Source organism: Rutilus rutilus (assembly GCF_951802725.1).
Source record: "Rutilus rutilus genome assembly, chromosome: 18".
NCBI classification, from domain to species: Eukaryota; Metazoa; Chordata; class Actinopteri; order Cypriniformes; family Leuciscidae; genus Rutilus; species Rutilus rutilus.
Window position 1 is genome coordinate 13,460,390 of NC_140231.1, and position 19,289 is coordinate 13,479,678.

General features: G+C 36.5%; 2 protein-coding genes across 2 annotated transcripts; both read right to left on the minus strand.

The window, feature by feature from the left end:
* Positions 1-2,323: 2,323 nt before the first annotated feature.
* LOC311277317 (multidrug and toxin extrusion protein 1-like) lies at positions 2,324-12,738 on the minus strand. Its single transcript, XM_084387594.1, has 16 exons — positions 12,264-12,738; positions 12,113-12,181; positions 11,889-12,037; positions 11,584-11,626; positions 10,553-10,597; positions 10,276-10,373; positions 10,076-10,173; positions 9,720-9,833; positions 9,533-9,600; positions 5,834-5,942; positions 5,547-5,622; positions 5,253-5,322; positions 4,956-5,088; positions 4,566-4,660; positions 3,860-3,938; positions 2,324-3,773 (listed from the first exon to the last, which is right to left on the minus strand). Exons 1-16 carry the CDS (start codon positions 12,384-12,386, stop codon positions 3,544-3,546), a joined length of 1,599 nt encoding a protein of 532 aa, XP_084243720.1. The 5' UTR covers positions 12,387-12,738; the 3' UTR covers positions 2,324-3,543.
* Positions 12,739-17,044: 4,306 nt separating this feature from the next.
* On the minus strand, positions 17,045-19,238 carry med31 (mediator complex subunit 31). Its single transcript, XM_084387593.1, has 4 exons — positions 18,754-19,238; positions 18,431-18,505; positions 18,112-18,208; positions 17,045-17,566 (listed from the first exon to the last, which is right to left on the minus strand). Exons 1-4 carry the CDS (start codon positions 18,773-18,775, stop codon positions 17,344-17,346), a joined length of 417 nt encoding a protein of 138 aa, XP_084243719.1. The 5' UTR covers positions 18,776-19,238; the 3' UTR covers positions 17,045-17,343.
* Between the last annotated feature and the right edge of the window lie 51 nt (positions 19,239-19,289).

Sequence of the window (19,289 nt, forward strand, 5' to 3'; positions counted from 1 at the left end):
GTGCTGCCTTCGATGTGATCGACCATGAAATTTTGATTTCCAAACTTATTAGTTATGGTTTTACTTCCTCAGCAATCAAGTGGTTTAAGAGCTATTTGTCGGGGAGGTCGCAAAGAGTTTATTTTAATGGTGCATTATCTTGTAGCAAGTCCCTGGATTGTGGTGTTCCTCAAGGAAGTTGCCTCGGACCTTTGTTATTTTCAATTTTTACAAATGATATGCCGTATATACTCAGTAAGGCTACATTGACTATGTTTGCTGATGATTCTACTCTTTATTATGCAGCCCCTACATGTTCAGAGCTTAATCAGGTTCTGTCTTGTGAGATGAGCAAATTGTATAACTGGATCAAAACAAATAAACTTGTTCTAAATATTTCAAAAACTATGAGTATAATATTTGGTTCTAAGAATAGATTATCTGATAATCCTAAAATTAATATACAAGTAAATGGTCAAAATGTACAGCAAGTAAAAAAGGTGAAGCTTCTTGGACTTTGGCTTGATTGCACATTGTCATGGTCTGATCACATCAACAAAGTTGTTGCTAAAATGGGTAGAGCTGTTGCAGTAATGCGTAAATGTGCACAGTTTCTAAATTTACAGCTGTTTAGTCGTGTTGTTTGTACATTGGTTTTGTGTCATTTGGATTACTGTTCTGTTGTATGGTCTGCTGCATCAAGCAGTCATTTAAAAAAATTACAAGTGGCTCAAAACAAGGCTGCAAGACTGGTTCTTGGTTGTTCTTCGAGAACTAGTGTTGCAGAGATGCATGAACGTCTTGCTTGGCTGATGGTCAAGCATAGACTATCTGTTAATATGTTAGTATACTTTCATAGAACTATTAACACTCAGACTCCTAAATTTCTTTATGATAATATAATTTACTATTCAGATATGCATTCACATTACACAAGAGGGGCGAATAGTCGACAGATTTCTTTACCCCTACCTAAATCTGACTCTATGAAGAGGACCGTGTTTTATAGGTCAATTGTGTTTTGGAACAATCTTCCAGTTGGGGTTCGTGAAATCAAGGGAAAAACTGGTTTTAAAAAAAGACTAAGACTGTATTTGTTTTCAACATCATTATATCGTCTGGATTGGTTGAGTGAGGTTGTATCATGTGCTGTGTTGTTTTTCATTATTTTATTATTATTTTAATCACTACTTTTTGTATTGTCACTTTTTCCTGTTCTTTTGTGTGTATTTATATATGATATATTTGGGAGTAATTGTGATTGTAATTATTGGGTTTTGTATGTATTGTTTGGACCCCAGGAAGACTAGCTGTCGTCTCGGCGTCAGCTAATGGGGATCCTTTTAAATAAACAAATAAACAAATAAACAAAGTACTTTAGTATTATTTTTCTATTTTTACCAAAAACGACGCAGTGTCTCGTTCCCTTCTCGGGGAACAAGGGTTACAGTCGTAACCTGAGACGTTTTTCATCATTAAAGTTGTTGTTAATAATTGTGAAAATGACATAAAATAGCAACTCTGATGGTGTATAATTTGTACATAGTCTTTAATCTCTAGGAGAAAGTGAGGAATTTTTTACTTGAGTTATTTAAAAAAATCTTTTTTATTATGCTTGTTAATGGTATAACATTAATGACATACAACTTTGTATACAATACACAATATGTCGAATTTTTGAAGGAATTCTTGGCTGATTTAGCTTTTGCTACCGGAATGGTGCCCATTAAAACTCATTCAGTCATCTGCCTTTTTTCTTTTTTTCTTTAACATGTAGGAGTAAACATTTCTCATTGATGACAAGTGATGGTAATTGTTGGTTTCTAATAAAACCATAAACAAAATAGAAACAATTAATGTAATACAAACACATTAGCATGTTTTAAATCATACATATAAAATCAGCTTTAACAAATAAAATAAATATGTAGGATCAAAGAAACTAAACAAACTTAGAATTCAATGTAGGCCTATTCAAAATATCAAACATATCAAACAAGCAAAAGGAACTTATTGTCAACAATTCCTCACAGGACATGTCTGGATCAAAGAGAGGTGGCTTCTTATATTCAAACACAGAGATTGGGCTTAATTAACAAGAAGCCACAGGTATAATCATTAAGATTTGGTCAGCCAATCAAGTCACATTGAAAAGTAGCAGACTTTCTACACAATATGTATCAAGAACAGGAAAGTGAAAGAAAAAAAGTTAACAATGATTGATAAGAAAGATAGAAAGATAGAAAAAAAAACATGAGGGTAAGATATAAATTTATTGTGGTGGCGACGTTAGTGTCACGCGTCTGTGGTGCGACGTAGTTCTCAACGACGTTAGTTTCACGCGTCTGTGGTGTGACGTACCCCTTCTCTCACATAAAAATACACAACGGTCTCCTTCGGTAGGTAATTCAAGGCACGCCTTTGGCTTCTTCGTTGTGACGCCGGGGGCACTTGACCATGCTTCAGTGTTTGACGCCTTGGGAGTGAGGTTTATAGCAGGTGTTAACAGTGATCTACAAATCTAAACGGGGTCCAGGGTCTGGTGGGGTGCTATAAACCATTCAAGCTCATTTGATTAGAGCCCATCCTGGTGTTAATCACCCCCCAGCAAACACCAACACGCTACACAAAACCCTCCATTCGGGGCGCTATAGGGCCCCCTGCACCCACTCACCACATCCCTGGGTGGGGGCTCTAGTAGTATTACTTATGGTTAAGAAAAGGTTCACAATTAAACTTCAATGGCTTTACTGTAAGTGGAGAGAAGACATCTTGGGGCTATGTGTGCAGATAGGGAACGGGACGCTGTGTCAGCTGCTGACACTAGGGGCACACGCCTGGGCAGAACCAAGTCTGTGTACAAACACGCCATTCAATGGCTAACGCACCACTGCCGTAGTGTGCAAAGCTCCACCAGTTTGACCAGCAGCCGCATACGCTCTGCCCACCAACGTAGATGTTGCCTGACATGGTTTAGTGGGAGCCTTCAGCGATGACGATGGCATCCTCCCACAACCCTGATCACCCAGCCCTTCAACATTCAAATAGCCTGAAGCCGAATGAAGACATGTTCCTCAATCAACATTTTTATTTATTTTTTATCCTGGAAAAACATTTTTTTTATATTAACTTGCTTAATATAAACGGAGCTAGTCTCAGCCACAATGGTTTATATGCGAATTAGGTAAATATTAGTATTAGATAAATATTAGATGTTAGTAAGGTGATCTGAAAAGTACAACATTGTTGCTGTTGTTGTGCACCAGCAATATATGAGATAAGATCCTGAAGCTACAACAGCTTTTGAACATTAACAGTGATGCTTTAAATAAACAATAGAAAAATAAATATAAATGTCTTAAAACAGAAATGTCAAACGAGACAATAGATGCAGTGGAACTCTTCACTCATGCTGATGTCTTTTTAAAAACTTAATTTTACAAAGTGTTTACAGATTAATTATTATTTGTTAAGTTTTAAAGGATACAACTTTAATCCTTGGATTTAATCCTTTAAACATCCTTTAAAAGTTGTAAAATTTTCAGAGCAGACATATCTCTGTGTTTACTGTCCAGTGAGCACCTTATTTAACACAATCCCTCCAGCTAGGATAAGCAGCATGAAGAAAACCGCTAGTCCTCGACGAACAACCAGCTGTTTGGTGGTCAAAACCACCCCAACTGTGACCTTTGTGCCAGCGTCTGTTATTCCTCCTTCTCCTTTACTGAGTCCTTCCAGGTCTGTGCTGGCATCTGTCTGGCCTTCTTCAGTGTGCTGGGACTCTGTACAATAATCTGTCAACATAAGCGAAAGTCCATGATGAAAGAAACATGTTTTTTGTTCATCATTAAGGTCATCATATACCACAGACAGAAAGTACCTTCTGTGCAGCCCTTATTTTCCATAGCGTAAGATTCATCTTTGGTCTCAGGGGCTTGAACACCTGCTCTGATCAAGGCCTAAAAATAAGAAGTAAAGTCTAGAGTCATCTGTTCAATCATCTGTCCAAACAGACTATATGCTTTAAGTATTACAGTGCATCTCATCCTCATGGACTGCAGCAGATTTTCCAGTCCTTGCTATGAGATGTTACTCCAAAGCATTTGCAAATTCTCTAACATACAGTATCTGGGGGACATACAGTTACACGTGGTTTGGCACTGCAAGGACAATCAGCTGTCCTCCCTGTAGCACTGACTTCTTACATTACAGGTTATTGCTCTGGTCAAGTCTGCAGTCTGCAGCAGGATTAAGGCATGTCCATGCAGGCTATCAGGCTGCTGCTTCTTTTTTTTTCTTTTTTTCAGAGTCATTAGAAAGCACTCTTCAGTGTCCTAAGTTATGGGAACTGTGACCTTAATTGTCTACTGCCTGTAAACTAGTGTCTTAAGGACTGTTCCACATGTGCAATAATTGTTAATGGTTCAATGAACAAGCATGAAAAACATTGTACAAACCCTTTCCAATAAAGATCTGTAAAGCTTATTTGTATTTACAAAATGTAATTATAAAATGTATTTACAAAACTCAAAATGCTGAGTTGTACAGTATGTGTGTTTGTGTGTGGATGATGAAAAATGGCCCACCTCTTGAGTCGCCTTTTTCCAGTCTAGTTTGTAAATGAGGATGCTGAAGAACAATGACTGTAGGAAGACACACCCAAAAAACCCAATCCACAGACCTAACAACAGAGAGAAAAGATGTGAGGAGATCGATGGACGTGTTTAGTGTGGCACTTGAGTTTATTGGCTCAGTTACAGTAAAATAGTGTACAGCATTGAGCAGTTGTGTCATTACAAACAGCATCAGAACATACAGAAATCTGTTGGAAAGAAGCTGCATTCACATTTAGAAAAAACAATAATAATTGTGTTCTAAAATTATCAGGGCAGCATTCAGTCTTACAAATCCCAGATTACTACTTTTAATATTTCAAAATTAGGAAATAGCTTTAATATAGCCAGCTACTTTCTTACCAATTATGCCCATATTGAAGGCAAACATCAGAGACACTCCAATTGGTAATCCCACAAAATAATGTCCCACAATGTTACAAAGAGCACCAAGCAGCTGCTTTCCTGCACCTTGGACAATGCCACCTGCAATAGCCTACAATCAAAACACATTTGGGTGATTATCAAAAGGAAAATATCAAGATATATACACAAAATGAGTGAAATACAAATAGCAGGCCACTTAAAATTAATAACTAAAAGTGTTACAAAAAGTTTAATTCATGTATCTATAAAGAGGTTTAAAATCAATATACTTACAGAAGTGGCATCAAATAGAAAAACAAAGCCATACATTATCATGACCTGTGAAACTCTGAGGAGAATTTCCCTGCAAGATATAGAGAGTTAATGAGACCAGTTATAATGTTATTCTCCATAATTTGATCCTGATTTGATGAAAAACGCTGGCATAAAAAAAAAAACAAAAAAAAAAAAAACTGTACACAACATAATTCAACATTCACATGTTAAATGCTGATGTTCTTTATAATAAACAAATTAACATGTGGACTACTACGCAGTGTTCAACAGTAACTTTCTCTGGTAACTTACTCATCTCTGCTAAAGATGTATCCAATAATGTTGTTAGTACCTCCAATTATTGTTGCAATCACACAGGAAACAAGTACTACAGCAGCAAAGAAAAGAAACAGGTATTGATAGAAAATGACTGCAAAACCTAATATGAGTAACAATAATTATAGTGATTATCATTTCATGTTTCATTTAGACAATAATGGATTTAACACCCTGCTATCTTATATCAACAGGTTTCCAAAAAAAATTAGACATGTTAAACAACATAGACATCAGTTAAAGCTGTTGACATGACAACATACGTCCACAGACTAAAGACACTTTGGCGGACAGCTTTGCTTGTTCCGTGTTTCCAGCTCCAAGAGCATTTCCCACCCTCACACTGGCTGCCACTGCAAATCCCAGTGGAAACTGAATCACAAAGAGAAAACAATGAGTTGTGTTCAAATGCGACCCAATGGATTCCATTAATTAATGGAGCTACTATTTGACAGTCAACTCAATGAAAAAAAATAAATATATATATAGTATATATATATCTCAATTTACCCAGATTAATCCTAATACACCTCCATTCAAACAGTGGAGAAGTCACTTATGCTCACCAAGACTGCATTAATTTGAAATACAGAAAAATACAAAAATACAATAAAAACAGTAATACTGCACTGTAAAAAATATGAGCAGTAAGTAATGGCAGCCTTTGTTTTTACATTGCAATTTTTTTTATAAGTTGCAAGATTCAACTCAATTTATTTAAACCAGTTTAATATAATTTAAGTTGAAATGACTTCATTTCATCAAGTTGACTTAAAAATGTAAGGCAGCAACTGAACTTAAGTTTTTAAAGGAGAACTCCGGTCAATTTTAACATTGAGCTCATTTTTTTGTACATTTGGAGTGCTGTCAATACAGAGAACAACGACAAAAATCGGTGTTGCCTACACCGTGTTATCCTCGTTTTAAAATTTGCACCCTGTTGACTTCAATGGGGCAAGTTTTAAACCTGCTTTTAGCCTCTTAACATCCTTGATGTGTCATTACAAGTGCACAGAAAATGTGAGTGATTCCTTCAGAGTGAACACGAGTGAATCTGACTGCAGTAGATGTGAAAGATATGTATAAAAATGATGTTATTTAAGCCAGCGCAAATACCTGTGTTTACATCCTGTTTTCGGTTGAAGTCCAAAGTAGTCGATTGCCGAGTTCACGCGCATAGGTTTAGTTACCTATATATGATCACGCGCGTGAACTCGGCAATCACTCACATTTTCTGTGCACTTGTAATGACACATCAAGGATGTTAAGAGGCTAAAAGCAGGTTTAAACATTGCCCCATTGAAGTCAACAGGGTGCAAATTTTAAAAATAGAATAACTCGGTGTAGGCAACACCGATTTTTGTCGTTGTTCTCTGTATTGTTTTTACAGGGTGTACAGTATTATTACAGTTTGAAAATGACATGTTCCTATTCAAGGGGACTCAATGCTGTGTCAGAAGGATGACGCTTTGGAAATGTATGTGTGGAATATCACTACAATCTCATTGGCCAATCATAGTCTCGTGATAAATGATGGTGCATCCCGGAGGCTATAACTCCAGGACCAAACATTGCCAGCTTCTGTGTCTTCTGTAAGTCTTCCTCTTTGTAAATTTTGAGTGTTATTTGGTGTTGTTTGTCACTATTATTTAATTAACGGCGAATAAGCAGCAGTTTAAGATCTGCGAGTTTTCCTGTCCGTGCTACATTACGGGAGGTGACACTCTGTGTGTGTTCTGCTTGGGAGCGGAGCATTCACAGCTCTCGAGGGGGCTGATTGTGTTCATTGTGAAAGGCTACAGCTGAGAATGCTCCGTTCCCGTGTGGCTCTCTTTGAGGAAAGAGGCCAGGCACGTGCCCAAACACGGGTATGGGTGATGCTTAGGGTTGAAGAGACACTTGCAAGTTATCTCTCCTCTGAGTCGGCATCGTCCCTAAGGGCTTTGACACTACCCACAAAGCCATATAGAACTACATTGTTTTAGGTGGGTAAAGCCTATGTGGGATCAAGTCAGGCAGGCACAATGGCTTTACTGCAGACATGTCAGGCCAGCCTGCTTAGGGACTTGGATGAAGGTGAGGGGAGGGGCCCGGATGCTAATAAAAAGCTACATATTTAGCTCTCTGCACCACCAAATAGACAGCCCACTCAATCGGCCATTCTATAGCAGCTATGGTGGCCATGCAGAGCCACTTATGGTTGAACCTCTTTGGAATAAAGGAAAGAGAAAAGTTCTTCCTCTTGGACGCTCCGCTCTCCCGTCCTGGCCTCTGCTGCGACACTGTAAACACTGTTGCGTTCCAAAGGTATATCCCCCACCGAGTCCAGGTACTTGGGGTTGCTCCCAAAGAGCAGCCCCAGCCAAACACAAGAGGCGAAGTGGCCCACACCAAGTTTAAGTGTGCTCACTACTTCTCTGTGTCCTCTGGTGTTTCGGGGAGAAGCTGTTTCCAGCTTGATCATTGCCCAGTCTCTGCCAGCAAACATTGCAGATCTGGGATGTTCGCTCCCTCCGAGGAGGGTATTGGAGAAGTACGTCTGGTTGTTCCCTGCCAGCAGGCCGTTTCAGGGCATTGGGCATATTACTCAGCCTTCAACAGAGGTTAACCTTGAGAGACTGAAAACCCTTTCAATTTATCTGGCAGCATGGCAACTTCTGCCAAATGTGTCTCCATGGGTCCTGCAAATTATAGAGAAAGGGTACTGAATTTGGTTTGGTTCTCCCCTCCACCCTGCTTTAACGAAGGACTTTCCACAGTGGTCAGCTCAGAGCAGGTGTTAGAGCACGAAGGAATGCATCCAAAGTGATTACTTGGGGCTTCTTCAAAGGAGACAATTGTAGTGATGGCTCAAGACTAAGGCATTTTCCCAAGACCAAGGGGTTACATGCAGATGCGTTTGTACTCTAGTGATGTGGAAGAAGCCTTGGTTCTTGGTTCAAGGCCCTGTGCTGGGGGCATCCTGTCATCAGAAAACACTAACGACAGACACTTCCCTCACGGGCTGGAGTGCACATAAATTGCCTGGGATGATGGCTGTATTTCTAGCACTAAGATGCTGGATCCTGGATCTCAGAGGCCACCATGCCCTTGTCCACTCAGACAGCAACTTTTATCCTTTATATTCTATATTATTTTGAATAAAATCATACAATTTTATGCAAGGCATCAGGTGTTTCCATCACGCAAAAAGTCAGACGCGAGTCACGCGACACTAGTTTAGGTGACTTACATCGCGCCCCTATATATTGCTTTGCATAAAATGAAACGATATACCTTATTGACTTTTTCAAAATAAGGAATAGATAAAATAAAATGTACACAAACCTGTTTTTACCGAAGACATGCACCGTTTTGATGGAGCTGTACTGCTCTCTCCTGAAGAGATCGCAAAAAGCCTGCGATAAATAACTCAATCCCTGGGTTGTTATGTCTGACCCAAGATCTGGGTAACACAAAAACTACCCAAATACTGAAAAAAGAACCCCAAAAAATTACCCAAAAGGCTCAACCCAGGATTTGGGGAGAAAAAAAATAACCCAAGATTTTTTTTAGAGTATAACCTTCATATCCTGTTAAGCAATAACAGATTTAAGCAAATTTACTTTGCTGTAAATGTACAGTCCCAGAAACCCAAGGATGTGTGGGTAAAAACAATTCATTTTCGCATCTCAGATGCGAAAACAGCACGTGGTAAAAAAATAACCAATAAGGACCATCTTTGTTGATTCCAGCAGAACATTCCTATCAAATATCCTTTAAAAGACTCACGATGAGACTTGAGGTAGAAAATAGGGACTTTAACATTTTTTTTGGAAATAAATTTTTTTTTTAATTATTTTAGAAGTAGTTTTGGATAAAGATGGGGATAGAGTTTGTTTCCAGGGCAAAAGAGGCTGATTCAGGAACACATGCTACTATGCAGAATCAGGCCAAATCAGACCATGTAAAACTGTTAGTACCAAACACATAACGCTGGCCAGTTCATAGACGACAGACTGAGCGCCCAGCTCAACCTCACTGATGAGTCCTGCAATAAAAGTAGGGAGGGGGGGCATAAACAATACACCAATATTCATCATATATGTCCAATATTGTTATGACATTAAAATAAAATCAATTAACTAAATACATTGATAGTTTGCAAACCTGCCAGGAATCCACCAATCTCATATGTCCACCACTCCACACAAAGCATAAGCATGCTGGGAAGAGCCAAGCGAATGAAGGCGCCCCATTCCTGCAGAGAGTCACGAGACCAGCCTAATGGTGTGTGTGAGGCAGACAAATATCAGCAGGATATATGGGACAAATACAATTTCAGATAAAAAAAACAAAACAAAAAACATTAACAAGATAATTAAATACTTGAATTTTTTAAGTAAAATTGTGGACATGTGGACTGTTCAATAAAACTAGTAAATTCAAACAGATGTGCTGTCAGGCATTTTTAGGATGCAGAACGAGTTAACAGACCTCTGCAGAACTGAACAGCAGAGACTCACCATCCCAGGTGTCTTTATGCAGGCCCATACATTGGATGCACACATAGAGAACCACGGCCAAGGAATACTGGGAAATTGCATTTGCAGCAGCAGATCCTCTGTGAACAAATTAGGATAACACACAAATGTGAGGAGAATGCAGAAAACAAGAAAACATGGTCTCTAAATATGAGATAAACTGAATCTTGACAGGTTCTTACGCCACACCAAGATCAAGCAGATGAAGGAAGATGTAGTTTATTAAAGCGTTGAGGACGTTCCCTGCTACTCCTGTGATGACCTGAGGCCAAATAATACCCTAAACAAAAAAAAACTAAATAAAAAATACAAACAAAAACCGACCCTCAGCCTCACAGCAATATATACTCAAACAGCAGAGCATGGTGCAAGCAAGGTCATGAGTTTTGATTACAGAGGAAAGCATAAAATCATTAAATGTCCAACTTAGATATGTCACAAATGCATAAATTTAAGAACCTGATTCAGAAGATACAATCCCTGCAGCTGATACATAAATACAGCCTGAAGATAAAATAGAAAATAAGAAAAAGGTTGTTGGAAAATGGCAGGACAACTGAAATAATAATAATAATAATAATAATAATAATAATAATAATAATAATAATAATAATAAAAATAAAAGACTGTCATTATTTACTCACTCTCATGTCATTCCGAACCTGATTTTTTTTTCATGCATTTTTGTTTTGTTTTTGTGGAATTTAAGTTATTCACTGAAAACCATATGTTTAATGTAGTATTAGCTTTGAATAGATGATGATAGAATTTTCTTCTTTGTGTTTTTTTTTTTGGGTGAACTTTAAATGTCCCTTTAAAGACATTTTAAATGTTTTTAAAGATGTTTCTTATGCTCACCAAGGCTGCATATTGTGAAATATTATTACAATTTAAAATAACTGTTTTCTATGGTGATATATTTTGAAATCTAATTTATTCTTGTGATGGCAAAGCTGACATTTCCGCATCATTACTCCAGTCTTTAGAGTCACATGATCCTTCAGAATCATTCTAATACTGATTTGGTGCTCAAGAAACATTTCTTGTAATTATCAATGTTGAAAATGGTTGTGCTGCTTAATATTTTTGTGAAAACCATAATGCATTTTTAAAGAATTCTTTGATGAATAGAAATTTCAAAAGAGCAGCATTTATTTGAAATAGAAATCGTTTGTAACATTTTAAATGTCTTTACTGTCATTGTAATCAATTTAATATGTCCTCCTTGGTGAATAAAAGTGTTAATTTATTTCCAAAAAAACAACAACCTTACTGACCCCCAACTTTTAAAGGGTAGTCTACATATAAGATAGTTTAATACCAGTGTTAGATAAACTACAAGCTAGCAATATTCAAGATAAGCTGAAAAAGCTACAAAAGCATTCAACTTTTGAATGTTTGTCTAAGTGGTATACTGTTTTTTATTTTTTTTATAAAGTTACAGTATTTGCAGTAAGATCCTTTTTGGTGTGCAAAAAGGTGTTACTCACAGGCAGAGCAGGCATGAATATTTTTACATAGAGTTGTGACAGACTGTTGAGAGAGAGAGAGAGAGAGAGAGAGAGAGAGAGAGAGAGAGAGAGAAACAATCACACACATTTAAAGGAACTCCACAGACACTGGCTTTAGGTCCATGTGACTGCCACATGTCCAAATGAGATGGCATCAAGTTATTACACAATACTATAATTTCCTTCTATCACAAAATGTTGACAACAGACTTTATCAGCACAGCAGACTCAGGTAAGTTTTGCTAAACAGAACCATAGGTTAATGTGTGTTGAATGCGTCAGACCTGGCCACACTGGGCCTCTGCCGGACAGCCAGCAGGATCGCCTCTGTGTTGATGAGAAGCGCCCAGCAGGGGAAACAGGCCAAAAGGAGGATGAGAATCCCTCTCTGCAGTATCACACCCACCCGCTTCAGATTATTACCCCCAAACGTCTGCAGGACACAATTCACTTCAAATGACACCTGAGCACAAATGACACTCACATTACTGAACATTGACTTTCATACCTGAGAGATGAGTGTATCGCATGCAGACGCCAATCCAGATCCGATGGAGATGCCGGACACATTAATAACCTGTGAGCAAAAAGGACGTATTTATAAAGGCGATGGGTGTTTTAATGAATGCTGCTATAATGAAGTTATTTTGTGAACTCACAGCAGTAGCCAGAGCCACACCGGCCAGTTCAGTTTTCCCCAAGTGTCCACAGAACAAAGTGCTGATGAAGCTGATCAGAAAGATCATCAGCTGAGATATGAACTGCATTAAGAGGGGACACATTCAACAGTATACAATAACAGCTAAAGTTTTGCCAAATATCAGTTAAAATTCATTACATAGACTTAAATTGACTCTACACAGCATCTTTAAGGGATAGTTCTGTCATAAGTACTCACTCTCATCTCGTTCCAAACCCGTAAGACTTTCGTTCATCTTCAGAACACAAATGAAGATCTTTTTAAAGAAATCTGAGAGCTTTCTATCCCTCCATTGACAGCTACACAGCTACCACTTCGACGCTTCAAAAAGTTCATAAAGAGCTCATAAAAATAATCCATATGAATTGAGTGGTTTAGTCCAAATTTTCTGAAGAGACTCGATCGCTTGATATAATGACCAGATTTAATGTAGGCTTTTATTCACATTTAAACATTGATCAGAAAACATAACTGTGAACTGTGTAACATATGAGAATGAACCTCATTGGTTCTTTAAGAGGCTTGTTATATTTAAAAAAATAATTTATATATGTATATTGTATATGTGTGTGCTATTTGTTTGGCAAAGTTTCAACAAAGTTCTTATAAGGTGCAGTTTAAATAAAATACAGAATAATTCATCCAATTGATTTAGATCACACTGAGTAACACTTAAACTTTTCACAAAGTCAATTTAATAAACTCACCACTGGTCCAGACAGTTTTAGCAGCTCTATAATTTCTTCTTTATAATTTACTGGCAAAAAACTTAATTCAGTAACAGTCCGTGAACTTGAAGTCAACTGAGCATCATTGCTTCTCTCATGTTTTGAGTATCCATTTATCTGAGTTTGTGTGTTAATACTGTCCGTTTCCATTACTGAAGCAAGTCCCCTGTAATCACAAAGCATTAACTTTTACTTAGTTAACCATAAACCTAATACATCTGAATACAAAAAAAAATAAAACATAATAATATAAATACCTTAAAGGACTACTACAGGCAGACCTTTCAAGAAAAAACTGTCAGACATTAGCTTCTTCCTGTTGTAGCACAAAAGGTTATAACAGCAGTCACTGAATGTGCAGGTCAGGTTTGATTAGAGGGACACCAGAATCCCGACGAAGAACCCCAAAATAACATCCACTAAACACTAAAAGCTCCCTCTGCGCTCGTAGCAGGCAATGCTGATAGTCGTGTGAGCTGGTAGTTACATTTGCATTATGAAAACCTTGCAGTGCAGATAACATACATTTTACTATACTTATATCTAGGACACTTTTGTTTCTAGAGATCAAGCACTTATTTATTCACTGAAAAAATGGTAACATCTAACTGGTCTTATTCAAGTTATCATATTATTTAACATCACTGAACCAACATATATACATTCATTTATACCAACAAAAATGTTTATATATGTTAAATCAGATAGATATAGTTTTTTTAAGGTAACAGTTTCAGGTTATCTCTTTTTACATTGTAACATAAAAGGAATCTACATTGAGGCACTTTTTTAGTAGTTTAATCATATGCTGTGTATATTTAGTTTTATAAATGTAAAGGAAAAGGTGAACAACATATATAGTAAAGTCAGAAGCAGTTTCCAGAGCTGATGTCAAGAGTCCAGGCTGGACTCTAACAGCAGAGACCAAAATTGGGTCATATTATAATTCAATTTATTGTTCTGAAAGGGTAAAGCTTAACTGTAATTGATGAAAAAATTTCCCTAAATGATAATATATTTAGCATGGCTTCTGTGCTTCTTCTCAGCAGCCACTGGGGGTCTTACTTCCCCCCTCTTTCAAGCTTGTAAAAGGCCTGTTGTGTTGGTTACACTCAAGAATGTGAGGTGCTTGTGGTCATTTAACATAATCCTGAGATGGTCCTGTGAATATTACTGATGTTCATATGTAAAATGTTAAGGAGTTCAGGGGACAGAGACTCTGTCAGATCATATTAAAGGGATAGTTCACCCAAAAATGAAATTCTGTCATTTACTCTCCCACAAGCTGTTCCAAACCCGAATGAGTTTCTTTCTTCAGCTGTATGCAAAATAAGATATTTTGAAGAATGCGTGCAACCAAACATTTGATAGTCCCCACTGACTTAGTATTTATAAAATAATAAACACAACTGGAAACCTTCAAGTTTCAAAATGTAACAATTTCAGCAGCTCTTCGTAATAACACTTTACATTAAGGTCCCGTTTATCAACATTATTAAAGGGGTCATATAATGGTACATGCACTTTTACAAGTTGATTGTACTGAAATGTGTGTTGGCAGTGCCTGTACACAACCATCATAAAATGATAAAAATCCATTCAGTGTTTTTTTTTAATCTCCTTATGTTTTTTCCGTCTCAAATCAAGCCGTTAGATTTTGTGACGTCACGAAATCGACGCCCCTCCCACGATTGTTGATTGACAGCAGCGTTTCAACACAGACCCGCCCTCACTCGTGAGCGAGTTGTCAATTATAGTCCGCGCGTCATTGTTGATATGCTGGAGCACTGTCTATGAGCAGTTGTGGTGTTCTGTTCTTGGGTGCAATAACGAACAAGCAGTCATTTTGATGTTCCTAAATCCGAACCACTGAAGACGCAGTGGCTGAGTTTTGTTTTCGAAGGGAATATTCCCCACGATCAACGTCAATGCTTTCATGTTTGCGTGAATCATTTCACACCAGACTGCTTTATAAACGAGAACATTGAAAAAGGTATGAGCTCCTGTCTGAGTATGTGTTGTTTATGTGCCTAATGACTGTCATAGTCTCACAGACTGCTTATTTTTTAAACAAATCAGTAAAATGTTAGTGCTTCAGCCCTGACAGTTGTACCTAACACTGCATAGATAACATTACGCATCATGGACAAGCCTACATTTACCGGAAAAAAAGTTTTTCATGACCATTAGCTGTAACATTAATCTGTCAATGAACTAACGGATACATCAGTAAACACATAGCGTTCGTATCTCACTACTCTACCCTGCCAGTACATACACAGATAGATCAAGGTGACATTACGTTAACCAAACATTCAGAAACGTCCTGTTTTCCAACTCCGGCTCAAATTGATACGGTTGTAGATGTTTCCTCAGAGACTCCCGCTGCCATTCTTCAAAAGCTGTTTTTGACCAGGTAAAATGAGTGTTTACTTACAGTACTAATGAGAATTTTAAATTGAAGTATATTACAAACTTTTAATTTAGACCCTTAAGAATCATATTAGCTTGTACAAAAATGGCATCATAAGACCCCTTTAAATGCATTAGCTAACATTTTTATTCATTTATTAATCTTATAACACTTCATAATAAGTACACAGTAATAAAGTACTTACAAATCATTAATAATCTATGAGTTTATAGTTAATTCATAGTTAATACATTGTAATCTCTGCATTGTTAATATATCAGGCTATACACAAATAGTGAGTTCTTCATTCATTGTCACTGTAATTAAAAATTATTATTGTTTAATTAGCTTGTAGTAGAGGAATTGTTAATTGGTTATTAGGAGTAAATAGTTCTCACTTTAGATTAAGTCATGGAAAATGTCATTAAGTGCTTTGAAACCAATCTTTATTAGACATTAATTGCATTAATCTTCAGTGTTCATTAAAATGTTTACAAATAGACACACACACACACACTTTACTTTAGGGTCCGAATCTCGCTATTATCTGGTTGCTTATTAGCATGCATATTAAAAGGATATTGGCTGTTTATTAGTACTTATTAAGCACATATTAATGCCTTATACTGCATGCCCATATTCTACGTCCCTTAATCCTACCCAATGCCTTAACTAAACAACTACCATACTAACTGTTAATAAGCAGTAATTAGGAGTTTATTGAGGCAAAAGTCATAGTTAATAGTTAGTTAATAGCAAGAATTGGACCCTATGTGTGGCCATTTATTTAAGGAACACTTAATAATAATAATGCAATTAATGCCTAATAAAGGTTGGTTCAAAGCACTTAATGAATGACATTTTCCATGCCTTAATCTAAAAAGAGAACTATTTACAGTTAATAAGTTTACAAAACATAAACAAACATTATCTACCTTTACATATGAGCTAATTAAACAATAATAATTGTGTTAATTACAGTGACAATGAATGAAGAACTCACTATTTGTATATATAGTCTATTATTAAAATATTAACAATGTAGAGACTATTAACTATGAATCACCTATAAACTAATAGTTTGAAAATAATTTTTAAAGAACTGTATAACTATATACTTATAAATAGTTACCGCTAATCTTTGTAAAAATACAATTCTTAATTGTTATTCACATTAGTTCACAGAGCATTAACCAGTTAACAAATGCACTTGTGATTTTAAAAACTATTGGTAAATGGTGAAATTAACATTGACTAATAATATTATTAAATGCAGTAGAATTATTCTTCATTGTTATTTCATGTTAACTAAGTGTTACCGGTAATACTGCACAATAAGTGTTCATTTGTTAACAGTTACCGTATTAACTAATATGAACTAACAATGAGCAACACATTTGTTACAGTATTTATTAATCTTTCTTACTGTTATGTAAAAAATATATATAAAAAAGAAGTCATTCATTGTTTGCTCATGTTAGTTCTCAGTGCATTAACTAATTTTAACAAATACAAGTTTTTAATGTATTAGTAAATGTTGAGATTAACGAACTAAAATGAATAAATGTTGTTGAAGTATTGTTCATCCATTCTTAGTAATGCAATGAAGTAATGCAAATCTTTATTTTGGATTTGGGTTTCTGATTTTGTCCAAAATGCATACATAAACATAATACAAATATTTATAAGATACAGCATGTGCCAGGTGGAGGTGGAGCTAGCAACTGTGAGACAAGACATACTGATCGACAGCAATCTATTTCACTCTGCCCTTACCTTCTTTTGAAGCTATTTTATCTTTCTCTCCAGTCGTATATAAACAGATACAACATTAGGAAGTTTGGAAAAAGCCCATTTGAAAATGACTTTTTACAAAAATGTTCCAGTGAAAGAGTAACTCATTTGGAGGTGGTGTTGCCATGGGATGGAGCCTGTGGCTGCTGTTGCTGCTGCTGCTGCTGCTCCGCGAGCGCTTGCTGTAAGCGCGTGCGCTTCCGGGAGTAATGCTGCCAGTGTAGGATCTGCTGTTCGTCTATGAACTTGGCACACTGCGCATTCACCAGCTCCTTTCGGAAGTGCTCATACTGCAACAGCTCTAACATGTGCAGACAATGAGGATATCTAAGGGGAAAAAGATTAAGATTTCTAATATGAGAAGAGTCTAATATGTCAATCACATAATCACCATGAGAGGACATTGTTTTTATTGAGAAAGCAGATGAGCAGATGAGATCTGTTGGGGAAAGTTAGAGTTAAATGTAATGCATTACAATATTGCGTTACTTCCTAAAAAAGTAACAAATTACATGTAATGTTAAATTACTTGCGTCACTTTTTCCTCCATCTGACTGAGGCTCAATCTCTTCCAGCCTTTATAACATACAACTTCATTTTCTTTTAAAAACACATTTTGAATATTTGTATATTCTGACCACTTAGACCGCTGTACAACACTTTTTATTAAAAGCTGAAAGTAGTGTTCTTTTTATGTTTGTACTTTTTGTCTGTTCCCATGCATGCATGAGTGTCTACATCATGGAGAAGACGCATTACTTTAGTCGTATGTGTGTGTGTATATATATATATATATATATATATATATATATATATATATATATATATATATATATTTTAGATTAGTAGAAAATGTACAGCATAAGACTTACTTCAGGAATTTAGCATATTCTGGTTCTTTCCAGTAAAGTAGATACTTCAAGTAATTGACAAAAGGCTTCTCTCTCAGGTAACCTCTTTGAGCCAGAACTGCAGGATAAAAAGCAGGATGTTATATGACATATTTAAATGCACAACGCATGTGGAAAAAAGCATTTATAAGACCAATCTACGAAACTGAACCATAGAAACAAAAATTACCTTAGATTTAGTGATTCAAACTGCTATGGATGAACCAATAACTGAAATATCTGAATCACTGTAACAAAGTATTTAAAATAAGCTTGTAACAATGTCAATGTTTGTTCTTACAGTTCAGATAGTTTGGGTTCGCCAGGCACTGAACAAACTCCAACTCCAGCTGGAAACGGTTTCTTGCCTGCTCCTCTGCGAAAGTATGATTTTTAAAATGTTATTATTATTTATATAAGGTTATTGTATTATTATAAAAAATGCTTGAACGAAAATGCAACATATTTCGGTACAACCACCCCACGTATGGATTTATTTTCGCATAATGTAAATGGCATATAATACACAAGAGTAAGTTAATATTGTCACAAATTTGTTTGAAATCGTGCGAAAGAATCTTAGTGAAATAACACGTTCATAGTCAACATCAACAGATTACAAACCTGTTTCCATAATCCCAGCCATGACGGGAGAGAAAACGATGTTGAAATATCTTGAATATGTCTATATTTAAACGGATCAATAGAGAGATTACTAAACCAAAATATGCCGTTTTTGTTTGGGAAGACCTACGGAGACGCCATATTTACCAGAAAACCAGTGCGCGTGTCGTAAAATTTTCCGTCGTTGTGCAAACGAGACCAGACAGTACGGTGTCATGACAACGGCCCTGACAGTTTTTCAAATTTGCATACAGCTTTGAAGCTGCAAGGAGGGAGAAAAACATGTGGATGAATTTAAACATTAAAGCTACATTACAGACATAGACATCAAGTTAAACTGCTAACTCTTAGTTAACCATTAATATATACTGTCAAACAAAGTTGCGAAGATGTCACTAAGTCACAGATTTGATAAAATAATGTAATTTGTGTAGCATATAATGGAATAATGGAATAATCGTGCGCATGCGTATTTACACTTTCATGACGTAATCGAAACCTACTACAGCGCATGCGTGTTCAAACCTATTTTTTTT